General features: G+C 46.7%; 1 protein-coding gene across 3 annotated transcripts in view; it reads right to left on the minus strand.

Moving 5' to 3' along the window:
• Nucleotides 1-14,692, minus strand: part of NOS1 (nitric oxide synthase 1) — a 131,913-nt gene that overhangs the window by 22,007 nt on the left and 95,214 nt on the right. For all 3 annotated transcript variants that reach the window (XM_019539362.1, XM_019539363.1, XM_019539364.1), the window contains 9 exons: nt 13,865-14,006; nt 12,504-12,643; nt 11,752-11,926; nt 10,846-10,947; nt 10,125-10,319; nt 8,794-8,879; nt 3,571-3,715; nt 2,672-2,776; nt 1,674-1,732 (listed from right to left, as the gene is read on the minus strand). In XM_019539362.1, coding sequence (XP_019394907.1) covers nt 1,674-1,732; nt 2,672-2,776; nt 3,571-3,715; nt 8,794-8,879; nt 10,125-10,319; nt 10,846-10,947; nt 11,752-11,926; nt 12,504-12,643; nt 13,865-14,006 — 1,149 coding nt within the window. The remainder of the gene's footprint in view (nt 1-1,673; nt 1,733-2,671; nt 2,777-3,570; nt 3,716-8,793; nt 8,880-10,124; nt 10,320-10,845; nt 10,948-11,751; nt 11,927-12,503; nt 12,644-13,864; nt 14,007-14,692) is intronic.

A 14,692-nucleotide genomic window follows, 5' to 3' on the forward strand; every position in this document is an offset into this window, starting at 1 on the left:
TGAGCTCAGATGTTCATGATGTTCATGACTGAAAGTACTCACCCTACCCAGGGAAGAGTCAACTCAACTACAAGTTCATTTCTGGACACTCCTTGGCACAGCAGGGATGTGACAGATGACATGGGGGAGGGCCAAATAAACAACACTGTAATGCTTTTCAGATTCCTCCCTGTGGGTGGCCTATTGTCCTGTTTCATCAGCTGTCCCCATTAAGAAAAGAGGCCATTAAGAACATAATGGGTATTCAGATTGCAAGCCCTGCGGGGACCAGTCATATTACTTATCTGCACAGCACGTAGGTCACTTTGGGGCTGCTGCCTAACTAATAACAACAATACAATCAGCATGCAAGGAATTAGTACCACACTGAAGGGAAATGTTAATCACAACACTTCAGTCTTACTGCACATCATTCCTTACCTTGTGTAGGAAAGGCCAGATCTAGGACTTTCTACCTCTTTAACATCTGATTAAATACCACTTTATCACTGGCCAAGTGCTAATTCTATCCTGATTAAGAAACAGCCATTACCACTTGCCATTATCATTATGTTAACTCAAGAGACTTCAGAGTGCAGCTAACGTCCCAATTAAGTAGAACTGCTTTACTTAATAGCTAAAATAATAATAAGCTATAAAGGCCATAAACGATTAACACTTTGCCATTCTTTAGTAATACCTCATGCCACAATGCACTTGACAAATCTCTTGGAGAGGTTAAGTAACTTGCCCAAGTCTCAACTTACTTCAATAGCAGAGTCAATGGCAGAACCCAGGAACCCTGACCTCCAAGTCTCCTGCTCTAACCACCAGGTTCCACTTGCTTACAGGTCACAGCTTCTTGGCTGGCTGTAACTTTACCACAGCAGTTACGGTCCCTAGAAGTATTTTTGCCAGAGGCATAACAATGCAGCTGGGTGCCTGGGGCAGCTGCCACACACAAGGGAAGGCAAGATTTCTGGTTGCTGCTACTGCTGCCACTGGCCTGATTGTGCAGCCATTTTTTCCATCTCTGCAGCTGCCCTGGTCACCAAGCCCTAGTTACACTACTGATTTTTGCACAGCCATGCAATAAACTGAGTCCAAACCCCACAGTATCTCCAGAACTTTTAGTGCACTTACAGCCACAGCACTGCTAACTCTCACCGTTTAGTTGCACATCTCACTACAATGGGTGTAGCCCCCATTCTTGGAGCCATAAGATTTTATGAACATTGCATTTTTTCTGTTTTAATACATTTCTAACCCTCACAGTCACAAAGAAAAGCATAAGAATTAATTCTAAAATCTAAAACATAGGAGGTAAACAAGAATAACCCCCACATCTATTTATTTAAGGAATTATTCATAATTTTTTAATGCTGGAGGCGGCAATGTTGGGGGCATCACTGCTTATATAAATGCCTTAACCTTTAACAGTGAGAGAGACAGAGACAGAGAAGTCAGTTTTACTTGCTATCTCAGCCTGTTGGGGGAAGGTGAGAGGGAGCTAGTGCTACCTGGTACATTGTACTACCAGCCTGAAGTCAAGTGAGTTCATTCCTGGCAATGAACTTTCAGCCTATCTTTTGAAGCTAGTAAACCAAAGTGAGGATGTGGTCCCTGGACAACTCAGGGAAGGGCCATTCCAGCTGCTGGGGGTGTGATGTGGGGCTTTTGTCTGAGGTTCTTACTTCCTCTCTTCCAGGTTGGAGTTGGGGTTCCTCATTTCCATCAGTGCACAGCCAAATTTCTAGAGGTAAAAAGCATAGTTGTTGCATCAGTTCTGCATGCTGTTATCTAGGAAACAAAACACAATGACATGTCTGCATGACTGCTCTAACCTGTGCCCAGTGTCCCCATGGGCTTTCCCCAATGACTGCAGGGTTGTTCCACTGCCCTGAGCAGGGGAACCAAGTTCTTCTCTTTGACTGCATTGGTTTGTGAGCTCCTTGGACAGCCAATACAGGACCAAATATATTGGTAGAGTTCAGTAAATAGATTAATACCTCACCTCACAGCCACCCCAGAGGACAGCTATCTCTTTTGACAGACAGGGAAATGAAGGCAATTTAATATCTCACAGCATGTCTGAGGAAGATATGGCACTAAAATTCAGGCATCATGGTGCTCACACAGAGTATTTGACCACTGGATCCTACTTTATCTCCATAATTGGAGAGTGAAATGGCTGGGTTTAGAAGTGGGTGCTGCTTTCTGCTTTTCACCATGATTACTCTGTGCATTACACTCAGGCAGTGGTCTCCAACCTTTTTAAGTAGGAGATCACTTTTGGCATTTAAAAGCAACCCAAGATCTACTGTGCACTGCCACCCCCACCCAGCAGGTAAGTCTGTGGGGAGGCAAGGAGGAGGCAGATTGAGGCAGAGGGAGAAAAAATTATTTGGGGGTGTGCCTCCCCAGCAGGCAAGTCCCACCTGACCAGGGCCCCACTCAACTTACCCCTGCTCCTGCCTTTGCGGCACTGTCCCTCACTGCAGGGGCCTCAATCTAGCCCCCGTCCCTTCCCTCCCCCATGGACTGACCTGCTGGGCGGGGGCACGCGTGTGCCATGCAGGCACTCAGCCCTCCACCCCAGCCTTGGATTGACTCCAAGAAGCTCCAAGATCTACCGGTGGATCAAGAACCAGTGGTTGGTGACCACTGTAATAAACCCAGTGGCCTATCCTACCTCCCCATTCTCGGGTGGGTCTCCATTGCCGAATGTACTGGTGACCACCAGGACAAGGGTTTCATGCTCCAGGTGGACTATGTCATACTCATCCATCGACATCACCTGAGATAGAGAGACATGCTTGTAAAAAGACCCTGATGTGGGGAGACTCATTGCCATTTGGTCCAACTGAGCTTTTACATCTAGTCATCCAAATCTCTTCAATAAATTCAGTAGTTATGCAGAAAATGGGGATTGCAGTCAAGTTTATTGGTACTCCAGACACAAGGACACAAGCCTTACTGGAACAAGCAAAAGATCTGCTGTCTGTGACACCCTAAAAAATTAATGGAGTGAAATGGGTGACATTAGGCAAAACGGGGCCAAAATTCCTCTTCAAAAGTGCAGTTTGGAAGGCAGCTGTGTTCCCATGTGGGCCTTTTCTTAACAACTACTAAGATGCATCCTGTGAAGTACTGAGGACCTTCAACTGTTGAGAAAGTTGATGGGACCAAGAGTGTCCAACAACCTGTTGCATTGGTTCCTCCATAAGGCACACAGTTATATGCACATCCCATGTGGGCAGCAGCATAATGTGGGGCCAGTGAGCAGAGCACCAGTCCCAGGCACCAATTTAATGGGGGTACCAAAATAGAGAGTCCACGCCACAGCAGCAGCAGCCCCATGTTGCTGCTGTTGCAGCAGGCAGCAAGACAAGTAGACTTTGCACTGCTGCTGTACCAGCAATAACTGGGGTGGGCAGACCATGCACAGCAGTGGACAAAATTCCCAGAGCAGTCCCTGGAGCCTGCCCACCCCCCTCTTCACCCTTCTGCCCCCAGTCTCCAGCAGGATTTGCTCAGGGCACAAACCCTGCTAGTTATGCCTGTGTTGTAGGCTGAGAACTGGTGCCCTACCTTGGCATCAAAAGCATGCTTGAAGATTTCACATAAGGTTTTTGCATAGACCTGCGATTTCCCTGTTTCTGTAGCATACAAGATGGTTGCTTTGACCCTTTTGGCCATTGCCTGGCCCATCAGCTTGGCAGAGAACTTCACGGCTCTGGGAAACAAAAGGAAACCTGGGTGAGATACTAACAGGAGAAGACCAGTCTGCAATTCTGCATACAAACTGTCCCCTCCTCCATTACTGTTCCAGGTTACAAGCAGGGCTGTGGACTCACAGGGCAGTTATTTTATAGTACCAGTACAGGGGAAAATATGAATCCCCATTAAAAGCACCCACCGCTCCAGGTAAGGAGAAAACACAGCCTGATTAGACGGGCAGTCTGCTACACTCTGTGCTGGTGTAAATGATTGCACATTTATTTCTTTTAAGCTTTCCTCAGAGGCACTGGATTTTGGCTTTAGCCAAGGCATGGGATTTCAACTGGGGCATGCCAGCACTTCTGCTGGGACTTACAGTTGGAGGTTTCTGGCTAGAGGATCTTGCCCTTCTGTTCAGGGTCAGACTGATTGCCAATTTGTGGTCAGGAAGGAATTTTACTTTCTAGTCAAACTGGTATTGACTGCGGGGGCTGGGGGGAGAGGGGGTTGCCTTCCTCTTTAGCAGGAGGCATGGCAGAGACCTGGGATCTCTTGAACGTATTTAACAAACTTTTATAGTAGCAGGCCATTGGCTGCTGTGGTTCTCCTACTTTACATGTGGTAGGTTCAGGTGTTATATCTCGTGTTGTGTCAGGGATGACGGTAGTTGTATTAAGAGGTTAGACTATAGGATTTGTATAGGATGGTTTGGAAAGGGATGATCCTGCCTCAGGCAGAGGGTTGGATTAGATGACCCATGGAGATCCCTTCCAGCCTTACTCCTCTATGATTCTGTGGTTTACACCAGTGGCAAATGGGCTCTTTCTGCCTTCTGAAATACACCCAAGTAATGCTGACTTTAAAGAAAGCCAGCCAACTCTCTCTCCTAGGATCTCCAGGGGATATTTTATTTTGTGTCCTCTCCCATGCTTAGCTTCTGAGAAATAAGATCATTTTCGTTGTTTCTGATAACATGGAAAACCAGTGGGCTTTTGTTCGTAACAAGAAAAGCACACTTCCTTGTTTATGCACAAGAATAGTCCAGGCTATTCCAGGAACAGTGTTTATTATTAACTTAAAATAACCTGCATTTGTACGTCAACTGCTAAGGCAGTTTTTCACTGGTATGCTCTAGTTGTGGAAGCACATAAGCATGCATCTTAAAATGGGAGAGTGGAAAGGGGTTATCAACTTCTGTGGGCTAACTGCCACTTTTACCCTGTGGCACATGGAGCCTAATTTACTGTAGTTTTAGTCCATATTGAAAAAGGGCAAGGTTACCACAATTTAAGCTTCTACTTACCTTGGGATAAGAGTGCACACAGTGACAGTTACACAAAGTAGCTGATGTACTGTGAAGCCCTGTCCCCTTTTGCCCTATGGTCACTTGCTTGTTTGTTCACACTCTGTTTGTGTCATCTTGGGAAGAAAACACTGGATTGTAGGAGTGAAAAACTTGGAGCATAAAGTCTATCATTGACTAACTTCTTCTTCAGCTGCAGGATCACGAATGCAATGCTGTGCATGGTGGCTTGGTATTGTAGGCTCCTTCATATGACAGTTACTCACACTGCCAACTATGTTGTTTTCCTACATCTCCTTTTCTTCTTTGTAAATAGGTAAATAAAATGGGCAGGTCAGAGTTGGGGTCCTGATTTCCCCCATGCTTCTTCAGTTGGTAATATATTATGCGAGTCAACACAAAGAGTACAAGGCCTCTTCTGTAGACCCTATATAAATAATGGCAGCCTGATTTAATTTGATGACTAAGCGGTGCATTTAAGACACCTTTTCAAGGAAGTTTCCCGCAGCTTGTAATTGAATGCAAGAAGTTGGGTACATGTTAGCCCAGCTTCCATTGAGGTTGCATGGTACTGTGAAAGGGAAGTCCAGGATTCCTACAGTCGCAGATACACTAGAACCAGCTCCCAGCAGAGGCACACCAACAAGAATTTATCAGGAAAGCCCAATCTCCCCTGTGGTTGCGAGTGAAGGGTGTCCACTAGCAAAAGGTGCTCTGGTTTCAGGCAGGGAGGAGATTCCCTAAGACAAAACAATCACCTGGAATCAGGGTGGGGGAAGGGAAAAACCTGAACTGGATTTCTATACCATCTACAACGTGGCCTCAGGATCTAGTTGGGGGTGGTCCTGCTTTGAGCAGGGGGTTGGACTAGATGACCTCCTGAGATCCCTTCTAACCCTGATTGGCTATCATTCTATGATACTTATCCCAAAGGCGTAGCATCTCCCAACCAGAGTAGAATCCTCAAGGCAGCTCCTCACAATCAGGTTCATTATAATTTCTACTTGCTTCTATTTTTTAAAAGTTCTGAAATCACCTTTTTGTGTCAGTTTCACCTATGTGCTGTCACATTCCACTGTCCTCAGGACCCGGCTGATTTTAGTAAAAGCCTATATCTGGACCCTCTGGTTCCTTCAGTAGCAGTCTGAAGTATCTGTACAGCCTCTAAATAATCACAAAACTAAGCCGACCCAATCAGGAATGCTTTGCTCTTTCAGCATCATTGATCCGGGAGCTGGCAAAAAGCAGATTAGCTCAGATCCAGGCAGAATTAACAGTGAATTAAAAAAAAAAAAATTAAAGCCACCTATACACTAGGGAACAATGGTGGGGATTTTTTTAGCGTACTTGACAGGTTCACATTTTTATAAAGCCATTTATCAATTACATACACACATACACAAAGCAGCTATAATTAACATCTATTGTTTTTCCTCCAAACTCAATAGCTCAATTAATCTTTCTGAATCTTCTACCTCCCCCAGGTTCCAGCTAAAACCCGGGCACCAAAAGCATATTCAAGCTAAGTTATTTGATAGACACACCATGGAAAGGAACTTAGTGGAGGTGATGGTCAACAGAGAATGAAAACAAAGTTATAGCAGTATGTTGTACAGAGATAAGGCTGCAGTAGCAGCAGCTGTAGTCAGGTAGTCTCAGTGACACAACATGCATGTCACAGACCAATATATCCTTTAGAATTCTTCATTTGATCTCAAATTGTTTTGCCAAGGAGGTCCCTATAATTATCTCCATTTTACAGATAATAACATGGAGGCAGAGAGGTTAAGAGACTTGGCCAGTGTCACCCATCTGGCCAGAGAATCCGTGTTTCCTAAGACTCATTCCAGTGTTCTGCCTGCCAGGACCTAGGTGAATGATCCATAGAAAATAACCCCACTAGTAAATGAAAGAAATATGGATACAGGTTTTCGCTCACTGATGCCAACAATAACAGGGAGTGTTTGTATTGGAGAGTCCTGGGAATTTGTTCTTTGTCATAAGGATGAGGAAGAACAAGTGGACGTTCTAATCTCAGAAAACAGAGGTACCAAAACAAAAATACTGCCATGTCATTGGAAAGTGTTCTAATTTTTGGGAAGAAACTAAGTATTAACATTTGTTATTTTACACCCTGCCCTCTCATTTTAGTGCTCTGATAGGAAGCCCTATACACCTCACACTTCTCCCAGAGCCTTGTCAGTGCCAGGTAAGACAAGGTGGCAAAACAAAAGGGCCTTCAGAAGACAACAGGGAATTCAAGAGGGTACAGGGATCCTGGTTTTCTCTGTTTAAAAATCACAACTTCTCTGATAAAAATAACAAATTCTCTGATTTTAAACCCCCCAAATCCATGTTTTTCCATGATTAGAATGAAATGCCACTATATATATATGTATCAGTTGACCACAATCTTTTATTGATACATTTACTATTTTAAAGCAATTTGGAAGCCTGCCAATGCCTCAATCACTGTAATAAAATAAGTTTTAAATACCTATACATTTTAGTGTTTGATTTTGGGGGGGTTTTTTTATCATGGAAAAACACCTCTCCCTGCTTCCATCACTCACCAGGTTGCAGGTCCGGCTGCGGCTGCCCACTACTGCTTTGTGGAGCTGAGCAGCCCTGATATGCTGATGCCCTGCCCATACCATTGCTCCTCACTCCTGACCCACAGCTCCCTGGGCCCTGCTGATCCCCCTCACTCCACACCCACAGTCTTCCCGCCCAGCCCTGCCAGAGGGTGCCCCCAGCTGCCAGGGCTATGGAGCCAGGGACCCAGGTGCACAGCCCCTTGACCCCTACAGCAGTACCTAAGCCCTGGCTGCCGCCTGTGGAAGGTAGTGCTTGCTGTGGTGGAGCAGAGCGCAGAGCCCAGCTCCCTCTCCCCATGGTGAGGTGCCCTCTACACCGCCACCCCTGCTGCTGCCAGGCAGGCAGGGGGCACCTTGCCATGGCAGTGCAGGGCTCCTAGCAGTGGTGGCATTAAGCTTCCCCACCCTGCCCTGCTCTGCCCTGACACCCCAAGTCCCGCACACTGGGCTGGGGAGACCCAAGGGGGAAAGCAGTAGGGCAGGGAGCCTTGAGCCCGCAGTGGGCAGCCTACCCCAACTCTATGCACAAATCTGGAGGGCATGCGCCTCCTGTGCCTCCCCAAGAGTGCATAAAGCGGTTTGGAGATGGTACCCGCACCCTTGGACAAGGTGCCCGTGGCCCCATCCTGCTCCCTGCCCAGGCCCTGTGGCCACGCATTCCAGCCCCAGGCTCCCTAGCCCCACACACTGCCCCAGGTGGGTAGCAATTGCAGCCCCAGCCCTGCCTAATTCCCTCATTCTCTCCCTCACTATGGGGGCCTCATTTCCACCCCCCCATTCCCTCTCCCATGGGAGCTACTCTCCAGCCTGCCTGGTAGTCATGTGCATGTGTATGTGTGCACATACACATGGTGCCCCTTGCCTGACTACCCTTTTCCCGCTCCCCCCAGCCCCTTGCAAGCTGGAACTCTACCAGCCTGCAAGGGGAAACCCACCATTTCCCATGTTTTTCTCCTTTAAAGGAGCAAACCTGGATTTTTCTCCTTAAAATGAGAAAATCCACATTTTACTGTGGTGAACGGAAAACCCGGATCCCTGGTGATAAGACAACAATACAGCAGCAATGCAATCCACACATGTCTGCACAGCAGGAACACCAAACAGAACAGAAAGCTCAACACTAAGTTATGGGTGCATCACATCCTAGTATACAAATCCTTTTAATCTGTGGATGCAGCTTTTGCTGATACTTACTTTGCTAGTTTTTTAAACCCGATGGCTCTCTTTTTGGTAGGGGTCCCATTGACCCCTTTCCAGATATGAGTATTCCAAGGGTCAGGCTAGGAGGAAGAAGAAAATCATTAGTTAATTGGGGGGGGGGGGTAGAAAGGAGGGAGGGAAGCTGGTTATTCAAGAACTTCAGGTCTGTTCTGTCCAGCCATGGAATTTCATTGGTCCATAATGACAGAACCAGTTGTGAAGAGTGTCTGAGGTCATCTGTTAGGGCAGGTCAATAACTTCCCGCAGCCCAACTAACTCTTTAAGACTACAGATGTCCCTTCATAGTAATATCTAGGTCTTTCAGCTGTGACTGGGTGCACTGGGTTTGCAAAAAGCTATCGCAAAATAATGGAAATAGTGCTGACTTGTAACAATATTGCATAACAAACCCATCCTGCCTCCCAGAAGTTAAGACAGTCCTAGGGGGCATCTACCACTAATGAACAGCAATGATGATAAGCATCAGCTGGGGGCGGGGTGGGGGGGAGAAGAAATGGAATTCATCCCCCCATGCCTTTCTATTTTTATAGGTTTACTAGCAAGGGAATACAGCTACAAAAATGATTAAAAAACAGCAAAATCCTCAGCTAATTCAGACATTTCACATGGATGTCAGTAATCAGAGTTCAGAGTGAACTGGGTTCTTGGTGGATTCATAAGAGATGAACAAATAGTTCCTTTTCCTAATTACTCCTTGAAGGCCCTTGAGTAAAGGTTGAATTAAAGCCACAGGAGTATGGTTGTCTGGCTAATGAGGGTACATGTCCTTGGAGTTCCTTTCCCCATTGTTTGAAATGTTAAGTCCTTAGCTGTTATCTTATCATTCACCCCAGTCAAAGTACTTTGTACTGCAATGCAGGAGCTCAGAATAATACTTTCAATTCCCAAGCTGGCATGAACAGCTCACTCCAATTTACAAAGAGGAGGGAAGAGGAAGGTGATTAGAAAGCCATACCCTCATGGGCAAATTAGAGAGCAGGGTTGATGCACTCCAAAAAGAGAGATCTGCACACTTTTCACTAGGTAAAGGATAGAACACAGGACCTCAGGGAGTCTCGGGATTAGGATAGAGATGTGAAGGGTCAACCTCCTGAGTGAAGGGAACCCCTACAGGCCATCAGCAGTCAGTGAGGTGTGTTAACAGGCCCCACCACCTTCCAGAGGCAACTACCTGAATATAGAATCAATGCAGGGACAAGGAAGAACTCCTGCTCCTGTTGCATCCGCTCAGTCTTTCTATGCTTGTAGACACAGGACAGGGACAGGTTATGAAGCATGAGAAGAGGCCTAGTGATGGACAGTACCTGGTACTCAAAGGAGGGCGTGAGACGATAGTTGAGCATTTCTTGGTGGAAGACTGGAGTGACACTGCCAGACATTGGTGGGACAATCCATACCCAGTCAGCAGGACAGCCCCCACGGCAGTGGTACTCATTCTCCATGTGCTTGATGAAAGACTCTGTGGCCGAGTGATGATCCACAATAGTCACCTTGTCACTCTGGTGGACGGAAAGCAGAAGAGAGGCAGCAACTTGAAGATTAATGCTCTCTGGACAGCAAGGACAGAACTGGGTACTTCAGTAGGAAGAAAAAGTTAGGACTCAGGGCTGGGAGCAGAGACTGGCATGAGATCCAAAAGCAAATGTGTTTTAGCGTTAAATGCAGCAGGCATTAGGGCAACAAATGGCTTTCCTATAGAGGTCCAAGGCTGAAGGATGCCAGTTTTTATCTCCAAGGCAAAGACATCCATTATATGACCTACCAGGAGCTGTCTAGAAGGGCCCTATAGTTAGGTCTGACTGAGAAGGTAGCCCTCACACATGCACTTCAGGCCCCCATATCTGAAACAATGCTAAAACCTTCCAAAACTAAATGTATCAAAATAGTTGCCAACATGCCTGCAGGCATCTCCCCAAAGTGAATTTCTTGTCCAGCCTCTGAGCAGGACCCAGACACTCTCCCCTACAAATGACCAACGCCTAGGATGCTGAGGATGCATAAGCAGCAAGTCCTGCAGGCAGGTACCTGAAAGCTGTACAGAACAGCTATGTTGATCTCCACCAGTGCTTGGTCCTTCCACAGTGAGGAGGTTTTCCTCATATCTAAGTTCATCTTTTTAGCTACCTCCTGCAAGGAAACATAGCAATAGGTGAGCAGAGAGCAAAGGTCCTCTGGCTTCTGCCTTGGCTAAGCCAATGGAAAGAAGGACCCGCACTTTCCAAACCTTACTGAAAGTGGAAGTAGGTCCTTGCTTGGCACCAGGACAGCTAAGTGTCCAGCCTGTCTGCTTCAATGCAGAGCAGTGAAGTGGCCCAATTTCCTCTGGAGACTCAGGGATTGGCCAAGACTAGTTCACACAGGGGGGCAAGAAGAGGAGAGCTTTCCACCCTGGCAATCCTGCATAGTTGGCTGTGGACTATCCTTGGTGGTGCAGGCAAGTGCTAGTAATCACTCATAGTGTTTCCCCAGGGGCTCAATGCTAGACAGAGTCTGGGGCAAGGAGGGTAATGTGCTACACCCCCTGCTCTCCAAATTATTTTGGCAGAGCTGGCTGCAAGTGGAGTGAAGAACACAACGCACCCCTGGAAAGAGCAGGAGAGAAGAATTTGTTAAAGCACTTGACTCCTTCAGCACCAGATGGGATTTAACAGCCACAGCCCAGTTGTGTTTAGGATTACAACTTCTTCATTCTCTTTCGTAATCTGGCACCCAAAACAGCTCCCTTGAGCACACTAGAATTCAATCTTATTTTCAGCACAGACCAAAGGCAACACTTAGACTTAATTTACTCCCCACGCAGTGGTACAACCCTAAGGTGGTACCCAGCTGCTCAGTAACTTCATATGTGCCCCACAGCATTTTCAAAGTGCAGCCACCAACCCCAACAGCTGTCACAAAAGGAAGCAGGAGGTAGAGGAGAGGCTGGGTTACCTCCAGCATGTTGTAGCGAGAGTTATCACAGTAATCTCTGACCCCGATCTCGGTGCCCATGTACCAGCCGCTGAAAGGGCAGGCAGAAAACTCCAAGCCTCCGATCTCTAGTAGCATGTTAGAAACCGCTGGCAAGCCGTACCACTTCAGTCCCAGGTCCTTGAACCACTCAAACCTGCCAAGGACATAATGGGGTTTACCAATCAGATAGGCACAGGGAAGAGAACAGAGGGGATTTTCTAGTAACATTATCCAAGTAGATGCCTGAATGTACTTTTTCCTGCTAAGCAGCCAGCAGTCATCACCCTGCAGAACCAGTCCTGTGGACATGAGAAAAGAGTTGATTCCTACAACAATTCCTTCCCCAGGGTCTGAAAACGTGGGTGCATTTTCTTTTCAAATGGAGGAGGTGCAGAGAAGAGGTGCATAGCAGAGGACTCAGGATAGTGTGACTGGAGAAACAAAAGCAATCAGAAACCAGCTCTACAGTTTTCTCATGAGAAAAGGACCAAGAGTCACTGGCTGTGCCAGTTTTACTGCAGAATGGGAAGCAGCTCTAAAGACTGAACCAAATGGCAGAAAAGGGTGCAATGTTATTGCAGTGGAACTGGGTTCCAGTGTGGCTCCCATCATACTTCCCCCTCCCCAAGCAAAGAGATGGGAAAGGCTTCCCAGTGCCCTTAGAGAAACCCTATGTGGTTCCCTCACTGCAGAACCCCCTTGCAGCAGCACTCCAATAGGCTCTAGCTTACTTAGGATGTCTGATGGGTACTTCCAGCACCAGCTCAGGGGGGATCTCAAAGAGTTCTGGATCATTGCCATTGGCTTGGAGAAGGAGTGGCAGCACATCAAAGCGACCCCTGGGTGCCTTCCACCCTTGCTGGATGCAGATCTGTAGGCAAACAAAGTCCTCATTGTAATTCTTGTCCATCTGGCCATTCAGTTACATTACCACCCATCAGGCACAGGGGAGAGAAGGGACTTCTCAGGATTTGACTACCTGAAGAACATCATTCTGGAGTATTTTTATTTTTGCTTTTTAAATATAAGAGGTGTCTCTACTCAACCTGACTCCTGTCTCGGCTGAGTCATTCAAGAGTACTCTATAAATCAAGGTGTTGGTTATTAGCCATTTTTAATAGGAACTGATCATCATAAGCATGAATGCCGAGGACTTCTTGGTTACTACACTGTGCAGCAAGACAATGCAGGTCTAGAACCTGGATTGTTGCTTCCAGAACACCATCTGAGCAAACGGTACAATGTGTTAGCTTATAGCAGAGACTATAAAACAGGGTGTCTTTACATGTGGTCTGGGGGGTGGGGAAGTGCTTTAATTGAAGTAGCTCTTGGGAGGTGCTCCAATTAAAGCACCTGCAGCATCTTGTGCATTCAGCATCCCTGAACTTCAAAATGGCAGTGGGGACACTTTAATTAAAGTTTGTTTGATGAACTCTAGTTAAAGCACTCCCACTGCCATTTTGAAGTGTAGGGACACTGAATACGTGAGATTCCAAGGTTGCAGGACTGTGGTAATTAGCACGCTCCAGTAGACTCAATGAACCAAGTCTGCTCCAATGCGCTGTAATTACAGTGCATCAGAGCAGGCATCCTGCACATCTACAGCAGGGGCGGGTGATTATTTTGGGCAGAGGGCTGCTTACTGAGTTTTGGCAAGCCATTGAGGGCCACATGATAGGCAGCCAGGGGCAGATAAATATTAATTTTCTAAATTTTTTAGGGGCCCTGCAGGCCATATAGAATGGCCTGGAGGGCCACATCCAGCCCCTGGCCTGCATTTTACCCACCCCTGATCTACAGGCATCCAGTCATTCTGATTCCATTCAGTAGAGGTCAGTGCTTTATGCATAAAGAAGCACAAATACAAGTTGACCGGGCAATGCCAAGTGCCAAGCTATTTGCATTATAGCACATGACTTGTCTTGGGAAAAGCAAAAGGAATGCAATGGGGTCTTTCAGATGGACCCAAACACTGTCGAACAATACGTAGATGCTTCATCCTATCTGAACACCTGAGGTTTTCAGCCTTGTTGCTTTCTCCCAAACAAGATTGACCTACAATGCCTGGGACAGCTGTATTTTATAGGCTTACCTCTGTCAGCTCCACATTAGCCGGGTCTCCAAGAATGGTACCATCTGGCTGCTTGTAACCAGCATAGCGGATGAGCTGGGTGTTCCAGATTCTGAAGTCATGCTTTCCATCTGTCCTTTGGGGGAATATAGTGATAGCAGACCTGAAAGGACCAGGCAGTGCTGGCATTAGTATCATGAAGGATTACAGTTGCAAGGGTGGGTGGTCACTGCCAAGGCTGGGAAATGTTGCATAAGAAGGTGGTAAGCCCTTGCCAGCATTTACAAAGCCTCAGCTGATACGCCCTCTGGCACCAAGTTTGTGCTTGTGAATGTGACCAGATGCAAACTAATCTCCATATTCTCCAGGAAAAGAAAAGTGTTCCTTTCCAACAGGTTTTCAACCACTATGATGAAGATGGTCCCACTGAGATGAATGGCCTTTTGCACAAGCAGGTGTAATATAGAGGCAGAGAGGCTGGAGGGAGAGCTCCATTTTGTGTGTAAATTCATCTCCCTTTAGCTACCTACTCTTCATGCCATTGTTTCATTAATCTATACACTGAACAAGTCACGGACAAATAAAAAGATGGGGGAAGGAGTTCATCTAGTGGTCAGGAAAGGAAGTGGTCATTCCAGCCCAGCAGCAGTGTGGTGCAGTGGACCAGAAGTCAGTAGACCCAGGCTCTTCTCTAACCACTGACTTACTCTGTAACCCCAGACAGAATTATTTAATTTTCATAGATTTCATAGATTTCGTAGACATTAGGGCTGGAAGGGACCTCGGGAGATCATCGAGTCCAGCCCCCCACCCAAAGGGCAGGAAGTCAGCTGGGGTCATAGGATCCCA

The sequence above is a fragment of the Crocodylus porosus genome, unplaced genomic scaffold (genome assembly GCF_001723895.1).
Source record: "Crocodylus porosus isolate Cpor-Errol unplaced genomic scaffold, CroPor_comp1, whole genome shotgun sequence".
Taxonomy (NCBI): Eukaryota; Metazoa; Chordata; order Crocodylia; family Crocodylidae; genus Crocodylus; species Crocodylus porosus.